Source organism: Echinops telfairi, unplaced genomic scaffold (assembly GCF_000313985.2).
Source record: "Echinops telfairi isolate 266 unplaced genomic scaffold, ASM31398v2 ScPeMD7_5592;HRSCAF=6446, whole genome shotgun sequence".
Lineage (NCBI taxonomy): Eukaryota > Metazoa > Chordata > Mammalia > Afrosoricida > Tenrecidae > Echinops > Echinops telfairi.
In genome coordinates, this window is record NW_022109491.1 from 6416078 (window position 1) to 6434623 (window position 18546).

The 18546-nt window shown below is 43.5% G+C and overlaps 1 protein-coding gene across 1 annotated transcript in view; it reads left to right on the forward strand.

Annotated features, from left to right (window-relative positions):
- Positions 1-15454, forward strand: part of DPM1 (dolichyl-phosphate mannosyltransferase subunit 1, catalytic) — a 21898-nt gene extending 6444 nt beyond the window's left edge. Inside the window, exons 3-9 of the mRNA XM_004698058.2 lie at positions 2290-2323; positions 4614-4690; positions 4776-4801; positions 8081-8176; positions 11080-11148; positions 13822-13936; positions 14595-15454. Of these exons, the coding sequence (XP_004698115.1) occupies positions 2290-2323; positions 4614-4690; positions 4776-4801; positions 8081-8176; positions 11080-11148; positions 13822-13936; positions 14595-14699 (522 nt within the window). The 3' untranslated portion in view covers positions 14700-15454. The remainder of the gene's footprint in view (positions 1-2289; positions 2324-4613; positions 4691-4775; positions 4802-8080; positions 8177-11079; positions 11149-13821; positions 13937-14594) is intronic.
- The last annotated feature ends 3092 nt before the right edge of the window (positions 15455-18546 follow it).

An 18546-nucleotide genomic window follows, 5' to 3' on the forward strand; every position in this document is an offset into this window, starting at 1 on the left:
CCTCATGATCACACAGGCTGGTGTGCTTCTTCGATGTGGGCTTTGTTGCTTCTCAGCTAGATGGCCGCTTGTTTATCTTCAAGCCTCTAAGACCCTAGACAGTATATCTTTTGATTCGCCAGGCTCCATCAGCTTTCTACAACACATTTGCTTATGTACCTGCTTTGTCTTCAGCGATTGTGTCGGGAAGGTGAGCATCATAGAATGCCAGTTTAATAGAATAAAGTGTTCTTGCATTGAGGGAGTACTTGAGTGGAGGCCCAATGTTCATCTGCTTCTACCTTAATACTAAACCTATACATATATGCACATAGATCTATTTCCCCATCATCATATGTAAATATATTTACATATGTACGTGCTTGTATTTAGACCTTTATAAATGCCCTTTGCCTCTTAATTCTTTCCTCTATTTCCTTTTACTTTTCTCTTGTCGCACGATCATGCTCAGCCTTCATTTGGGTTTCAGTAATTCCTCTCGGTTACATTGCCCTTGATCAAACCCTACCAGGTCTCCTATACCCTCTTGGCCATTGACTTTGGATCACTTGTTCCCGTGTCCCTGGGTTTGTTAATATCTACTTCCTTTCCCTCGCTTCCCCTTCTCCCATGTCCGGAACTGTGGGTCCCGTTGTTGTTTTCTCCAGATTGTTTATCCCTGCCTATTTTATCTAGATAGACCTGCAGAGATAACAATATGCACAAAAAACAAGATAGAGCAAAACAAAGCACCAAAAGAAAACAAAAAAAAACAAACAATGACAACCAAAAGGAAAAGCCTGTAAATGGTTCAAGGTCTGTTTGTTGACCTTTAGGGGTGTTTCCCGGTCGAATCTGATGGGGTGACTCGCCCTAGTCCCAAAGTCTATTTTTGGTATTCCCTCGGGACTTCCTTGCTTTGTCCTCTTGCTGTGCTGTTGCACGCCCTTAGTGGTTTTCCTAGGTGTGGTAGGGTCTGATCGGGTACAGTTCCCACACTGTGTCTCCAGTGTTGTCCCGTGTAGGGCTGTGATTCGGGGAGGGATGTCGTGTCTCGTAGTGGGGCTGGCCCTATGGTCCTCTCTGTGCATTGACTGATCTGAGCAGGGATATCCTCCTCAAGGCCTGGTGGGCCAGGATGTGCTCCACTCTCTTTTCCTCTCCCTTCATTTGCTCCTGTGTGCTCTGATCAGACATGTCCTTCTCCCCGAGCTGTAGCTTCAGTGCTGTCCTCTGAAGTGAATTCTTCTGGGAGGGTTGGAGGCTGTCCATGTAGTTGGGATTGGGGCCGGCCCCTCAGACCTCTCTATTGTTTCCCTGCTTCGTGGTGGTATGTTTGTTTAGTAAATTTTAATGATAGATAATTACTTTTTTTTTCCTCTTCCATATGACAGGAATATATTTTGTGTACTTTTGTTTCTCCCAGGACCTGCAAAAATAAATCCATCCTGATAGACTTGAGATGACTTATTATCTGGGACACTTACATGAGGACAAATGTGGAGTGGGGAGAGGGGCATTATATGGTGGCTCAGCCTCACTGCCATCAGTCATTTGCACTCATGAACTCTGTAGGACACAGCAGAAGGGCCCTGTTTCTGAGACTGTCACTCTTTATGGGCATAGAAAGCCTGGTCTTTCTCCTGATGTGGTCATTAGTGGAGCCTATATCTCAAAAACTCAGGATTCAAAATCTCAGCATTCTACTAAATGACTAAACAATAAAGTCAGAGTCCAAATATGAAGCAGAAATATAGAAAGACTGAGTAATTGGCACACTGTAAGAAAAATGCAAGAATTTAAACTTCATGTTAATAGTATTCCACTAAAGTTATGCCATTGGATAAAGAGAAAATGAAATGCGGTCATCCAGCATAAAGCCAAAATGCTGACTTGAGAGAAGAGTACTGTCTGTGTTTAAAATGGAGAAGGTATAGAATACATTTTTTCCTTCAGTTTTCATAAGAGGGAATCAGATAACCAAGTTTATAAGTAAGAGAGGTTTAAAAAAGCATACAAGGGGGCTTCAGAAAGCTCTTGGGAAAATGAATCTCAAAGATAATGAAAATGTCCATGAATTTTTTAAAACCCTCCCCTCCAATATTGTTTAACATTTGGCCTGTGGGCTTCAGTGAAAGACTGATCTTGTTACTAAACGCTTGTGTTACTTTGACCAAAAATGTGCTTTTTCTCTTTAAAATGTAAGTATAGTTATATTTCTATTAGTATAAGTAGGCATTCAAGGATGAATTAAATTCAAAACTAGTCCTCTTTGTTTATTTGAGTTAAACTTGTGTTTTATTCTTGCAGCTCCTAAGACCGCGAGAGAAAAAGCTGGGACTAGGTGAGTAGAGTTTTATCCATCACCTCTAGACTTGCCCTTGCCTTGGCTAGTTTCCCAGTTTGAAACAGGGCCATGATGCAGTAACCTTCTATGATGTCTTTTAATAATCTTAATAACATTTAGATGGCTTGGGTTAGGCTGCCATATCGGTTGAACCCACTCAACAGAAACCATTGTTAAGTCTTTTCAATATCGGGAATTTAATGGTGGGAATCTGGTTACACAGATGAAGGAATGCTGAGAAGCCAAGTGGAACAGTGAGGCTACACAGAGATTAGAACAGCTGGAGGCCACTATCTTCCCTAGGGGTGGAGCAACCATGGAAGAAGATGGAGTTTTTGGAGCCTGGAAACTGTGCCTGCCCCAGAGTGTGGAATACCTGGTAGGAATTGGAGCCATGGGTAATACTCAGCTTCTGCTGGGAGACAGAATGAGAGATAGGACACTTAGACTTTGCCCCTTCCCTTCCTGTAATTTCCCTGTATCTCCCATTGTCCAAAGCTGTTTGGAAATCTGTTGACAAGAGAACCTGGGAAATGTAGTTCATTACAATACAGGGCAGTAGCTAGAAGGGCCGGAGAAATTCTGATGTGAAGGCAAATAAACAGCACACCACCTTAGCTTCTGAGGTGAAAATTGAAATGCATGTATGCTGTCTTGTCGATATGTTTAGGTTCCAATGATTTGGCATATGAAGATGAAGGATGGCTACATCATTACCTAACTGTCAAAATGACACGGTTACGGAGTGGCCAGACCACTGAGAATTAACAGCGGCAGCACAGCCATGCTGACACAAACCTTAACCATCATAATCATAGTTACCCTCACCTCGTTCCTGGTGCTTGTTGTAGCCAGATGTGTGTTGGTAACGGATAAAATAGTCAGGTATTAGATTTTGCACTATTTTTGTGAATGCAAAATGTCAGACAACAAGCATATGTGCCCTTCTTTCTGTTGTTGGTCACAGTTGCTCATGTTGAGAATTGTTATAATTTGGGTGAGAAATATGGGAGCTTGGAGGAAGCACAATTCTTAAAAGTTGAATATCAGCTTATCAGGTGATCCCAAAGTCTGAATCCAGAAAGTCCTTCAGGATTGTATCACAAAAGCAGCCAAGAATTACTGGTGATGCATCCAGAAGGCTGCAGATGCTCACGACTTAAGAACAATTTGAAGCGTTCAGCCTGCTAGTAAGATCTATGATAGTTAGGAGCTAGGCAATGCAAGTGTCCCCAAATTCCGAACCTGAGCAGGTATCCTTACCTGCCAGATCCCCAAGGGACTGGTGTACCTAAGATGACAAATGAACTGTTAATTGCGTATTTGGACCCAAACATCAGAGAAGACTGCTATGCCAAACACACAGTGTAGAGATGGGCGTGGTGTGCTGGGAACAAGTGCAGGAAGACTTGTCCAAGCATCAGGGACAAAGGTGAGAACAAAGGTTGGAATTGAGAGCTGTTTTGGATGTAGAATACATAGGACTTGCTTTTCGTTTTAGAAATAAAGGCAGGAAATCCTGGCTCACCCCTAGGCTTGTAGATGGAGGGATTGGCTAGTTGGTGCTACCATTTCCTGAGTGGTTGCTTGATTGAGGGTGAGGAATGGGGAGTTGGTGTTGGAATATGTTTATTTGTGATTTCTGAGTATCCAAGTAGAACTGCATGCTATGTTGTGCTCTAAAAAGGCTGGCCTAACTGTGTGGGAACAGAGTGGCGGCGGCAGCTTGCACCATGAGGTAGGAACTTTGGGGCTGGTGAGTTCATGTGAATAAGGACAGGAAAAGCTCCGACAGGGAGGCCGAGAACGCAAGTGGTGTCACTGAGTCGCACGGGTACAAACAGCTAAGTAGATTTGCTTTGCTGTGTATATGCTCAGCAACAAACTGAAATTTCAAACAGTAATAAAGAAACTGACTAGCCTGTAGGTAGATGTTTAGGAAACTCCAACATAAAGATTTGATTTATTTATTTTACTACAAGAATAGGAGATTGTTTTGTGTAGACTTTTGCAATGTTTTCCTGCTAAACTGAAATACAGGTTTCATCTTGTTTGTTAAATCAGCACCCGAGTTAGGGTGAGAGGCCAGCCACCTTCTTGGCTCTCTGTGTACTGTATGTGGCCCGTCTGCTTTAGCGAATAGCCACCAGCCGTCTTACTCGGAACACCTTTGAAGCACTAGCTTAGGTTTCTCGGGGGCCTAATTAACCATTTCTTTACAATTTAAGTGTTCCTTAAGCTTTTCTGGTGATTTTCTTCTAATTGGTATGTGTACTTTGATGTTCAGGAACTGCATACATTCATGGGATGAAACATGCCACAGGAAACTACATCATCATCATGGACGCTGACCTCTCCCACCATGTAAGGGGTTTGCTTCTTTGTTAGCTCCTTTTGGGTAGTTTGAGCCAGTTTTATTGACTTACTGTTTATTCTTTCTGAATTTCAGCCCAAATTTATTCCTGAATTCATTAGGTAGGTATTGAAGGAATTTTTATCAAAAATGTACCTGTTGTCTTACATTTTTTAATCCAAGATATAGCCATTGTATAGATTTGCGATTCATGCAGGTAGAGGTATGACCAAATAATACAGATTAGGAGCCCTGAGGGACAGATCAATATATAATTCTATTTGCTACTTAAATTCTTCAAGGTCACAGAAAAAGTAAACTCTCCTCATAAGTGGATTTAAGCCCTGAATTGTGCAAGTTAAGCCCAGTAAACAAGTTGGGTTTACCCCAGTAATACCTGAGTACTTCAGCCTGGCGAGTCTGTCAGCATAGTTCTTTTGGGTGTTATGTTAGCCAAGAAGCCAGGGTGATTAACCCTGTAGGTGCTAAGATGTATTGATCAAGTTTAATAGCCATTTCTAGTAAAAACACGACAGTAGAAAGAAGAGGGAAGCACCCACATATGATCAAGGTGGCCCGGTCCTGACACTGACATCTTATCAGCTGATGAGAAGCTGAAGGCTGCTTAGACTTGTCAGGATGGAAACAGGAGATGTTTAAGTAATGTGGTAGTAACACAAGGGTCCAGTAAAGGTTGGTAGAGGCATCTAGTTCTCCCTCTTGGCAGATACATCAGTGGAGGCAGCAGCGATAGAACCTAACTTGAGGGTCACCATGAGAATCCATAGTATGCCTCCAGCCGACCCCTGAGAGGCAAAGGTCAGATATGCCTCCACTCTCGAACCTCTGCCCACAGCACTCTGCTTCTCATGGACCCATTGCAGTGACCACAGGATTCACCGACCATATTTACAGTTTGTTAAGGAAGCAACAGGCTGCGACTCAGGATCAGGCACATGTAGGAGGGCAGGCTCTTGGCCCTGCTGTCTGTCACCACTGAGTTCCACAGGGCCCCTTCCCGCCCTGTCCCCTCCAGGTCTGCTGCCGAGTCTCATTTGAGCTGTTCTCTGGCTCTAATGTTACAGTTCTTGGCCCTTGCAGCTCTTTTAGGGGGTCCTTGCTGCTCTACTCATCTTGTCGATTTTAAGGCATGGCCCCTCACAACAGGAAGGGGCACAAACTGACCGGGCTCCTTCTCTGTGGCCACAGCTGCTTCATTTTGCCTGGTCTGTTAACCAATTCCTGCAAGATGCTTAGCAGTCACAGGGCAGGTTACATCCCAGGACCCCCCCCCCAAAAAAAACCAAAGTTGTTTGCTATTTACCCAGGAAATGCCAATCAACCTGAACGATTAACAAAGCCTCTGGGGTCAAAAACTAGGACAGAGGTGAGTCCTCAAGGTTTAAGGGGAAAATCTCTCAGGCTGTTTTTCCAGAAAACGAAGGCAAAAGTCCACCGAAAGGCACTCATTTCACTGCACGGTGAGATAAATTCTCAGAAATCCGGAGAGACCACAAAACTCCTCCCAGAATAGGAATTTGCAAGTTGTTCTAAATATAAGCAGAAGACTAAAACACAACTCCTAACTCACTGCCATTGAGTTGATTCTCACTCTAAGTGGCTCTGTAGGACAGAGAAGAACTGCCCCTGTGGGTTTCTAAGACTGCAACTCTTTATGGGAGTAGGAAGTCTTATTTTTCTCCCTCGGAGTGGCTGATGGATTCGAACAGCTGACCTTTTGGTTAGCAGTCCAGTGCATAACCCACTAGTCCACCAGAGTTTCTAAACTGAATATACAAAACCCAAATCAAATTATGTCAAAATATAACTGAGAGTTCCCATTACACGTCCGGGGGGCATTCTTAGTCAGTCCTTCCCTTGCCCTTCAGGACCCTATTTGATCCGAGCTCATCTGGTGGCCCCTTCCCTGTGCTTGTGTAAGATGTCACAAGTGTCACAGGAATATTCCTTTCATGTCTGTGTTCACACAGCTCTCAGCCCCCGTGGCTTAGAAAGTTCTCTTCTTGCTGCTTAATGGCTAACTACTTCTTATCTTAATCTTGCCATAAAGTCACCTCTTCAAAGTCTTCACTGACCACCTTGGTTTTTTACCATAAAGTTAAAGATCAACCAAGAAAAATACTTGCACAGTACAAAGGGCTTGATATCTCTGATACACAGAAGTCCCCTTAACCTGATAGGGAAACAGAAGCTGTGGAGTAGAATATGGGTGAAAGAGACAGACAGGCTGCATTTAGGAGAAATCCACAACATGAAGGGCAAGTTTCAACTTGGGGTCTAGGTACAGACATGCATATTCAAATAATTGTGTTAACCATTGTATTGCCCACTAATTTGTCAGAATTAAAGCTTTTAGCACAGTAGCATCCAGTGACAATGAAGATGGTAGAAAATGCGTACACGCATTGCCAGAAGTGTGAGTTGCTAGAATTTCTGAGGATATCAGCTGGAATTAAAACTACTCAGACGATCTTTTTTTTTTTTTAAAGCAATCTCATTATCTTCTGTCTTAAGGGGCCTGAGCACCAGTATATCCAGGTGTAAGATTGCTGATTGCAGCAGTATTCACGTGCCCTAGAAACGCCCAGTGGGTTTGTGGGTTGGATATTCTATCGGCTGCTCTGCAGCTATTAAAGGGAAAAAGAAAGATCTTTGTTGCTTCATAGGCATGTCTATTAGGTATTAGTAACTGTTGAAAAGTAAGCTGCAAAATGTACTTTTAGATTTCCAGTTTCTAAAAGCAACCAAATACTACATGAGTGTGTATGAATTCTCTGTCTCAAAGCAAACAGGAAGAGCTAAGGGGACACCATGCCTTTAGCCAGAGGGACAGGTATACCATGGGGTCTTAGGGGAGGGGAAAGGAAAGGGATTAATAATCTCATTAATACAATTTTGGATGGTTTCATGTGGTACAATCAATCTATGTTTATCACTTAAAAATTCAATAAGAAAAAAGAAGGCATTTCAAAACCTTGCTTTGAAAGAAGATTTTTCAGTGGGATAATCCATCTGACTTAACTTTCTGGGTTTTTTGAGCATTTTATAATTTGGGTGAAATTTTATAGAACTAATTGGTTTTCCATTCAGCAGTTGGTTGGTTCTGCGGAGTGAGTTCTCATCCGTGAGTTCCTGATCATTTTGTATAGGCCTGCCTATTGCTTGGGTGTAAGGTGATCCCAGGAATGGGTTTAAAGAGTGACTAAGGGCCAGACGCTCAGGGCTTCTACCAGTCTCTGTCAGGCCAGTACATTTGGTCCATTTTGATTTCTACGTTTGGCTTTATGATTTTTCGATGCTTAAAAGTTCTGTGTTGCCTATGAAAATAACAGCTGAGAGTTCAATAGTTGTTTCTGATGGACAGCTACTTTTTCCTGCAGGAAGCAAAAGGAAGGTAATTTTGACATTGTCTCTGGAACCCGGTACAAAGGAAACGGAGGTGTATATGGCTGGGATTTGAAAAGAAAAATAATCAGGTATATTCATGTGGTCTTATCTTTTCATGTAGCTACTGCAGGCTCGTTGATAAGTGTTAGATGGCATTGTCATGCCTTGGATTGGGAGCTGGGTTTAACTTCTAATCAAATGGTCCCTGTTACCTTCCTATCTGCAATGTCCTTCCTCTCTTGTTTTACATATTTCCATCTTTATCATTTTTAATAAGACACATCTCAACTACTATTAAGTACCCTAAAGTATTGGGGCTTTAGATCCTGATTATGTCACCACACATATGTTAATTTTTCTAAGTTTCACTTTTCTCCTCATAGTATGGAAATAGAGCCTGTTATTCTTGCATCATGACCACACCCAAGCTTAGTGGCATCGAGCACCATGAACTGTCCCCCATGCTATTATTGATGGACCGGTGCTGGGCTCACTGGGCTCGCCCATGCAGCTTCCATCCTCAGGAGGCCGGCTGGTTGCACCAGGAGGGCTTAGTAGCCTCATCTGTAGTCCAGCAGCTGGTGCTGGCTGGTGACCTGGGCCATCTCACTTATGCACTGGGCCTCTCATCAGCCTGAAAGCTGGCCTGGTTTTTCTCACAAGGCATTCTCAGGACAGCACTTCAGAGTACAGAAGCAGGAGGCTGCAGGGCCTTTGACCAAGTTTGGTCAAGGCAAACCCCTAATCAAACAGGAGGGAAATTGATACCACCTCTTGCTGGGAAGACCTGCAAAGAGTTTTTGATCATAGCTTATCAGCCTTTCAGAGTTGTTGGATGACGTGAGCTTCTGTCTAAGGGTCTATGTACTTATTGCCATCAAATTGATTCCAACCCATAGTCGCCCTCTAGAACCAAGTAGAGCTTCCCCACAGGACTTCCCAAGACTGTAAGTTTCTACGGAGGCTGACCATCGATCTTTCCTCTTGGAAGGGCTAGGTGGGTCTGAACCTCCCTCCTTTTGGTTAGTAGCTGAGGACTTAACTGCTGCGCCACCATGGTTCCAGGAGAGAGAGAGAGAGTGTGTGTGTGGGTGTGATCGTGTTGTTAAATACAGTTGAGCTGATTTCGACTCATAGCTGCCCTTCAGTACAACAGAATAAAACTGCACCATTCTCACAATTGTTATTTTTAAGCCCATTGTTGCAGCCACTGTGTCAGTCCATCTCACCGAGGGTCAATCGCACTGAACTAGTTTAGGTTCCAATTATTAATGGATGTTTGCAGCCCATGTCTTTTCATTTTGAATCTTTCCCCATCAGCAAATGAAAATAGAAAACGTTTTACTCCATCCACGTCATTGAGGATGACTCTTGAGGAGGCAGCTCTTCCCCTAGTTGTACTTTATGTGCCTTCCAGCCTGAGGGCTCATCTTCGAGTTCTCAATCTCTCTGCCCTTCTCAGCCTCACTACCACCTGTGTAATAACACTTATGGAAACCCTCCCTCCCTGATGTTGATACTTTTTATCATTGCAACAATCCCATTGAAAACTTCAAGTTAACCTCAGTTCGTCTCTTAGCTAACTGTAGAACTACGGGCAAGTCAATTAAAACACTGAAAGGTTTCAGTAGTTTTTACAGTTGGTTTAAGATCATGGCTTTCAACCCTGGGTTGAACATTGGCACATAGGATAAAACACACACGTACATGTACGTGTTCCCTTTGCCTTGTTTCATGAAAAGACCTCAGTTTTAAAATGCATTACCTGGAATAGATGTACAAGCATGCACATTTAGACACTATGACACTCTTTTGCTTCAACTTATCTGTTAGAAGCCACCGGAAATGTGTTTTATAGCTGTTATCCCAATGTTATCCGTGTGGCATGTACCTAAAAATGATTGCTATCTAGTCTACTCTAGCTCCTGTCCGAGTCGGGGTGAGTCTTTTCAAAAGTAGATTGCTAGGCCTTTCTTCTGAGGTGCCTTTGGGTCGACTCCAATCTCTAACCTTCTAGTTAGCATCGGCACTGAAGTGCTAACTGCCCGCATGTCATCGCATTGCCTAGCCTGGTGTTTGTTGTGTAATGATAGGCCTTCCACAGTTCTGTTCTGCCCTGTAGGGTCTCTGAGTCAGAACTGACTTGACAGCACTAGGTTTGGTTTTAATCTCAATCCTTCCTAAGGATGGGGGTGGGGGATTTGGCTGTGTCCCTGTCTCCAGAGTGGTCCCCAAAGCTCTGAGGACACTCAAGTGGCTGCAGTACTAAAGTCTCTCCAGACTCTGGACTTAGGTCACATTGTTTGAAGCTAACTGTTACTGTTTGGTCACTAACAGCTCGCAGTTGAGTGATAGTGTTTGATGCCCATACCCTACTTGAGTCACAGAGGAGCCCGAGATCCATTTGCTGGGATTGCCAACCGCCTAAACCCTAACTTGCCATGCCACCTTTTAAAGCCAGAAGGCAGGCCATTTTTATGCAGATTGACCCGTTGCCTTGGTGGAAACACAATCACTTGTTCTTTGGAAGGTGAAAAGGAAACTCAATGGCCCACTCTGCTTTCCTTCTGACAAGAGAGAGCTTCAAAAAGTTTGTTATGGTGGGGGGTGGGGGGGATGGCACGTTTGTGGAAAAATAAAAGTAAAAGATAATGGAATTTTTCCACAAAAACTCTGAAGCCCTTTGTATTTCTAAATAATAATGGTTTGTAAATGTTATCAGCTTCATTTAAACATCTATTTTAGTTCCTAAAATTTGCAAGGATGATTCATTCTGAGAATTCCTTCTAAATTTCCTTTTCAGATCAGAAAAAGTCCCAATGTAGTCTTTTAAAATAAAGTAGAGGTGTCATCTCTTTTCACTGATTAAAAATGGCTCCTGCAAGTGAATTAACATTTGGTGAAGTTAGTGAGGAGACACTTTTTAGTGTCTTTCTTAGTGATGTTTCTCTGGAGTCAACTATTTTATGAAGACTGTTGTTTTTCTTGGCAGCCGCGGAGCCAATTTTATAACACAGGTTTTGCTGAGACCAGGAGCATCAGATTTAACAGGAAGTTTCAGGTATAGAGAAAATACTTTTTAATTTTGTATTGCTTGATTTGTGCTTGCCTACATTTCTTGCTTTACGATGACTTAGTTCAAGGAAATGCTTTGCACTTTTACCTTGTTTTCCTCTGAGATGTCCAGAAAGCAGACTGCTGTTCCTTAGAAGCTGATGGTGTCATCAGAGGCAGGGCGTAGGTCAGAGGGCATGTGCATCTTGCATCAATACTCGGCTCTGTTGGAGGACCCCGGGGCCAGTATGCTCAGAACAACACACAGGCTGGTGAGCTTCTGCACTTGCTGTAAACAATAGCTTTGTCTGCAGAAATATTGGAAACTCAGTATCCCTGTCAAACTTCCTCAGTTACCTCTGACTGCTAAGCGCTGGATTCTGGCTCACAACACCTTATATAGGGGTTCCAAGACTTTAGAAATCTTTATTGGCCAGATAAAACCCCACCTTTTCTCCCACAGAGTCGCTGGTGGGCCTGACCTTTCCATTAGCGGTCTAACATGACACTGCCACCAGAGCTCAAAAAAATGGTAGCCCATTACCATCTATTCGATTCTGACACCGTAGCAACCCTATAGATGGAGTAAAATTGCCCCGTAGGATTGCCAACACTATATAAAACATGGAAGCAAACTGCTGCATCTTTCTCCCGCCAAGTAGCAGCAGGTGCGTGCCATTGCACCACAAACACATCATTCCGTTCCACACTTCAAAGCACAAAGGGAATCCTGCACGACTGCCACATGGCTACAAGGCAAAGAACAGTCGTGCTCCCTGGTCTCTGTTAAGAGTAAGGTGACCAGACGTCCCGCTTTTGGCGGGACAATCCTGATTTTTAACAATCTGTCCCGCATCCTGCAGCGTTTTAAAAAAAGTCCCGGTTTTTGGAAAGAATACACCACAAACTAGGGTAGACGGTTTCAGCTGTTGTGTGGCTATTTCGCCAGGATATGAGTTTTATCAGTGGTGTTCTGCTTTACCAGTGTTAAAATATGGTCACCTTAGTACAGAGGGGCTAATGGATGTGGACCCCACAGGCCCCTGTGTAATTGTCCACAATGCAGAGCTGGGGAAGAGGGACGTAGCTTCTCAGCCAGCCACGTCATTGTGCAGCTCATCTTCCTAGTGCTCTGTCTTCTGGCCACGTCTATGGTGATCTGTGTGCGCGAGAGTGAAACGCCTATTCTCATGGGTGTGTGCTTGCTAATGCAGGAGCGCCACACGTAAAATATGTGCACTGTCGCCTGTGGACTATGCGGTGGAGACGCAGCCAGAGAGGCGATCAGGGTCCCATGTAGTGAGAGCCAGGGTGCAGCCTCGCTGTGCGCATGGTGACTGCAAAAATACACGAAAACGCTCATCTCCTCAAAAGGTTAATGACCTATTAAAAGAAACGTTTATTTTTTATTCATTAAATACATGCATCGAAGTTAAGGTGACCAGATTTTAACATTGGTAAAGCAGAACACCATTGATAAAACTCCTATCCTGGCGAAATAGCCACATGGCAGCCGAAAACCATATACCCTAGCTTGTGTATTCTTTCCAAAAATCGGGACTTTCTTAAAACGCTGCGGGACACGGGACAAATTGTTAAAAATAGGGACTGTCCCGCCAAAAGCAGGACTACTGGTCACCTTAATCGAAGTACAACTTGTCATTACATATGCTTTTTACAAAATAGGAAAAGGAATCTGAAAAACAAAACACTGCTGTCTGCCCTGACACTGTTTAATGCAGACACCTGGACAACCCTCGCTGTAGCTCGTTTGCTGGGCCTGTGATCGCAGCATCCATCGCTTTCTCCAGGATATTCTGCGAGGAGAAGTAAATCTCTTCCAAGAGTGACCCTTGAGGAGAATAAGAGCAGAAGGGTTCCTAACCCAGCCCAGAATTTAGGTTCAGTTCGCCGCTAAGGTCCCACAGCATGGAACCAAAAAAAGTCATTGCTGTTGAATCAACACTGACTCTCAGCGACCTAATTTAATTGTCCAGGGTAGAACCTCACCTGTGGAGAGCAGCTGGTGGTTTTGAACTGCTGACCTTGCAATTAGCAGCCCAACTCGTAATGACTACATCACCAGGGCTCCTTTAACACATGTGAAGATGCTTGTAAATACAGCAGGTTCCTCAGCCTTTATGTTTTTAAATAACTATCCCACCATCAGCTTCTGTTCACTGCAGACTTAGTCCAGACGGGCTCGTTGGAATGCTTCAGGAACTTATCCACATACGGCGTCCCGGGCTCTTCTCAGGGTCATGCTGTCTGTAGTGACAGGAGGTCCTAACTGAGTGTGATGAGAAGAGCATTGTCTGAGACCCAAAAAGAGCCAGTGCTGTTGAGCCAATTCCAATTGAGAGCAACTCGATGGGCTGAGCAAAACTGCCCTGGAAGCTTCCAAGGCCATCCACTTTTACGGAAGCAGGCCACTTCAAGGGGCTGGTGGACGCGAACCACCAACTTTGTGGCTGACAGCCAAGTACTTTAACAAGGGCCTTTGATCTTCTAAAAGATATATTAACTTTCAAAAGTAGTTAGCACCTACCTAGTGACAAATGTGATGTCATCAATTATGAGAGCACTTTTATGTAACAAGGGGTAATGAAAGTTATGAACAATCAGGATATTAATGTGGATATTAAATTTAGTATTCACATATAATCTTAATTTCTTACAGATTATACCGAAAAGAAGTCCTACAGAAATTAATAGAAAAGTGTGTTTCTAAAGGCTATGTCTTCCAAATGGAGATGATTGTCCGAGCAAGACAGTTGAATTACACTATTGGCGAGGTATGGGACGGAAGGTGATCCTATGTTAAACTCCTCATAAAGAAACAGTACGGTTTTGACTGTTTATAAATGGTTTTAACGTCTATATTACTAAATTAATTTGGAAGACTTCCAGTTGTTTAGAATGTCCATCCACATAAGAATGAAAATTAAAATCCCTTTTAAATGTGCTTAAGCTGACTAAGGGTTAGCACATGAACAGAAGGCAGCACTCACGTTTAAGTGATGAAAAGTTGCTGGTACCTTCTCCATCCTGGCCCACCCTCTGGCCTCCGCATGAGTATAGTGAGTCTCTCCACTACTTTTCCTCTCCTGGAGGCCAGCCACCACCTTGCTTTACAGTGACCAGTGACTCGGCTTGTGACAGTGACTAGGGACCACAGAGCAAGGCACGGAAGAGGGTGATATTTAGGGCGAGTTAGTGAGCTCTTGGTGAAGACTGTCCTCTTTTAACACTCAGAGCAAGCAGATGTCTAGCCTAAAAGGCCACTTCTCTTGTGGCAATTATAAGCCTTTTCACATCAAGCTAAAAGTACAGTGGTAGCTAAATTTGACCCATACTTTTTACAAAACTAAGTGAAAGGTCATTTTACCTGTGGAATATCATTTTCCTGTGATTGCAGCAAGACTGACTTTCATGTATATTTTTTTTAACTAGGTTCCAATATCATTTGTGGATCGTGTTTATGGTGAATCCAAGTTGGGAGGAAATGAAATAGTCTCTTTCTTAAAAGGATTATTGACTCTTTTTGCTACTACATGAAAGAAAAGTGTTTATGTCTCTTTATCATGTTCATTTCAATTAAAGCTTAAAAGAAGCCTTGTTGATGATTTTTATAAAATGTATTCTTAGAGTATAAATCATAAAGTAAGGTATATCATGTAATTTTTTCCCCTGAAAAAACACCTATATTTAAAAATTAGGAAATGAATAATTTCCTCAATTTTTATTTACATTTTACTATATGATCTATAAATAAATGTGTATGATTTTCTTTTGCATAAAATATTGTTTTCATTGGAGTATGTTAACGCAGAATTTCTCATAGGGAAACAATTTTAAATGTTCTTTGTAAAAACTGAATTAGTAGCTCTTGGTACCTAACATATCAAAAGAGGAAATTAATTATACTCATGAAATACAAATGGCTGTTTCTGTATGAAGTGTGGTCGGGGAAGGAATATACATCTTTGCTCTTTTCTCTAAAATGTACCTTAAATTCACACATTTTTTAAAACCAGCTAAAATAGTGCGTTTAGTTCAAAATTGGAAGGTTTTTGTGTTTGCAACTCTTGAATTTAAATGTTTCATCTACCAAAACAAGTTTATTTAAAGGATGTATTAGAAATTAGATACAGCGAGGTGGCAATTGACTGCATGGCTGGTTGTTTTACTCTCTTCTGAACCTCTTTATCAGTAAGGAAACAAAATGAAAACATTGAGGGACAAACTTAGTGCCTATAGTAATTTTTAAATATCTTACTGAATTACTTCTATAAAGATCTTTTCCTAAAGTCCTTTGTTTTCATATTATTTTGAAGACCCTGGAAAATAAGCAGGCTGATTTAGCCATGTCTGACTTGCCATTGACATGCTCTCAAACAGACCCTACTACATAGGAATGCCCGAGTATAAGTTGTTTCCTGACTTTTAAACTTTTTGTGATTTGCATTAAAGTTTACACAGCAAATCAGTGTTCTATTCAACAGTTCCTACACATCCTGTTTCACCGCACTGATTACAGTCCCTACATTGTAATGTCACTTCTCCAACTTCCCCTGGTTCGAATTTCCATTCCTCCTCCTCACTGGTCTTCCTGCCTTCTGGACTTTGTCCAAGGGCTAATGCTGCCCCTTTGATCTCAAGTCATTGATTAGTCCAAGAGTGTTTACCTCTCTAGTGTTATTGCTCACTTTATAGACCTAACCACCACTTTGCTGGAAATTGAGCCTGTAGGCGTGAGTTCTGTTCCAGGCCTGAAGGGTGACTAAAGACCACACAGCCTTGGGAGTTCCACTGGTCTGTCTAGCCAAACAGCCTGGTCTTTTGTATGGTTTTGTTACATTTTTCCTCACGCTACCCAGGACCTAGTGTGATCCCTTTCAGAACAGTTGGTAGTGGTAACTGGGTACCAACTAACTCTTCTAGTGGCAGGGTCCAGTAATTCATTGGACTAATTCTTTCTAAGCATCTTCTTCACTGTTCTTTGCAAGGGATGGGGAGAGACCAATAGTTGCACCTTATGGTAGCCCCTCGGGAGTGCTTAGGACACCAGTCACTGTTCTCCTTCTTTCGTTGAGAACGTGAAAAGCTCCTCTTCTTCCCATAGCTGGTTGCATAGTACATATTCCAGTGAGGGACACTAGTTTCCTTTTGCCCAGAGCTGTGCAGCTGACCCACCAGAGACCCAACTTTAAGGAAATGATTTCTCTTGAGATCTCATTAATAACTATAAAATTGATCAGTTTGGTGTAAATTATTGGTTTTAAGCAAATCAAATAGAAATGTAAGTATGCTTGTTTCTCAGTATAATTCTGTTCCAAATCTGTTCTTCCTAACAAACCGAAAGTTAAATTTTCAGTAGCTAGTGTGTGTAGCCAGAGTTAAGTATCTCAGAGAACCCGCTGTGAAATAGAGAGGGGTTTACCTTTCTGACCACACAAGAGTAGGTAACTTCTTAATCCTTTCCATTCTTAGTTCCACAATTATTTCAACATAATCACTATTGGAATTGGTTGTAAAGAAAGTTTTTTGAGTGATTGGAATTAGCTGTAAAATTTTTTGAGCCTTGAAGACTGTCTCACCATTTGGAAGTTATTTAGAAAAGAATGTAGACTATTGAGATGCAATTTTTGTAGTAAATCTGATGACTTAAAAATACTATAAGAATCTCTTCAAACATTTACATCTGAATCCAGCATCCCTTTTTTTGCTTTCTGAGGTCAGGATGAGCTCCAGATGCCTTGTCTTTGTTTGTAAGAGCACAGTATGGAATCTAAGCATAGCTAAGGAAAACTAAAGTAACTTTTTTTGCTTACTTACTAGCTTTTGCCTGTCTTAAGTCATTGTTCCTCCAAATCAAATTATTTTGCCCCACTTAAAAAAATTCTTTTTTCAGCCATTGTTTTCTCATGAAATGCTGATTTAGGTTTTATCCATTCAGAAATTAATGAACGACTATATTGAATATGTTTGCTAAACTAGCTAACCAAAGTCTTAGATGCTTAGCTCTTTGTAACCATATTTATACTATAGCTGCTTTTGAGATGTTAAAGTATGGCCCAAGTATTTCTTAAAATTTTGAAATTTAGCAAAACAAATGTAGTTAGAATACATATATAAAGCAAGCTAGCTAAGTTCATCCTTCCCAGTGGGTAGGATTTTGTTTTGTTGTTTTTCATTGTGGTAGACTCCCACTTGGTCTCCGGTGAGGTGGGTTTGAAGCTGCAGGTAGTGAGTGCATTGATTGCTTGGGTTGGCCCAGGTTCACACAGGTACAGCTGCTGGGCCCTCTCCCCAAGGCCATGAAGTCATTGTGTCACCGAGCACTAGTATCGTTTCGGATGACGCCCATTGGGAACAACTTCACCCAGGACTTGTTTCCTTCAGGCCAAAGACAGGCGCCCTGTAACTTGTTGCGAACTGCACGTTCCGGGACAACAGTTACTTCTATAAAACTCGGCCTCCATCCAGCGAACACCCTAGCCTACCAGGAAAGGGTTGGGCCTTCCAGGGGTTGTGTCTGATCTCAAGTGTGAAACAGGAGGCCTTCACACCTCACCTATGGCAGGAGGTGTCAGGCCCCTGCGGCCAGGTGCTGGGCTGCTTCCCGCCATTGCTCTCCTGTAGGCTTGGGGCCTCCTAGCACGTGGAGCCGCCCCGGGCGGCCCCTACACCCCTCCCGCCAGATGTAGTCCAGGCCCAGCTGGGCCCGCGCAGGGATTCCCAGCGCGGCCACCTGACTGAGCGCTGGGCGTGCTGCGGCCCGCTGCTGCTGCCTCCGCCAGCCACCCGGCTCTGCGGCCAGAGGAAGGCGCCCGCCTTGCACACGGGCCCTGGAAGCGCACTGCGGCCATTATCCGCGGCGCCTCCTAGTGGGTCAATGGCAAATGCGCCTGGTTCTCGCGAGATCTCCCTCTCAGTGGGGCTTATATAATTCCCCTCAGGCGGGGTTGGAGTGTGCTGGTGGCACCCTCCCTCAGAAAAAGTTAGGGACGAGAGTGGGTGGAAGGAAGAGAGCTATCCTTGGGGTTAGGGGATAGAGGGGGTGCTGCCCCCCACTGTCCCCCCCACTTGGCTGGACAATGAGTCCTCTTATGCTAATGAGTCACTTACGTCACTTCCGCTCTTTCTCGGCCGCCATTTTGGCTAGGGCAGGTTCGCGGACTCGCTCCGAGGCGCTTGTATTGTCTACTGAGGGGAGACGCGGGATCGGCCCCCTCCCCCGCCCGTTGCCGCCGCCGCCTCCGCCGGCCCGGTCTCCCCTCCCCCGCCCGCGGGCAGCGCTCAGGGAGATTTTGGCGTCTCCTCAGGCACAGCTCCCTCTCTCGGTCCCCGCTGCTGAGGAGCGAGAGGAGCGCGGCCGCCGCCAGCCTGCCCGCGCCGGGGA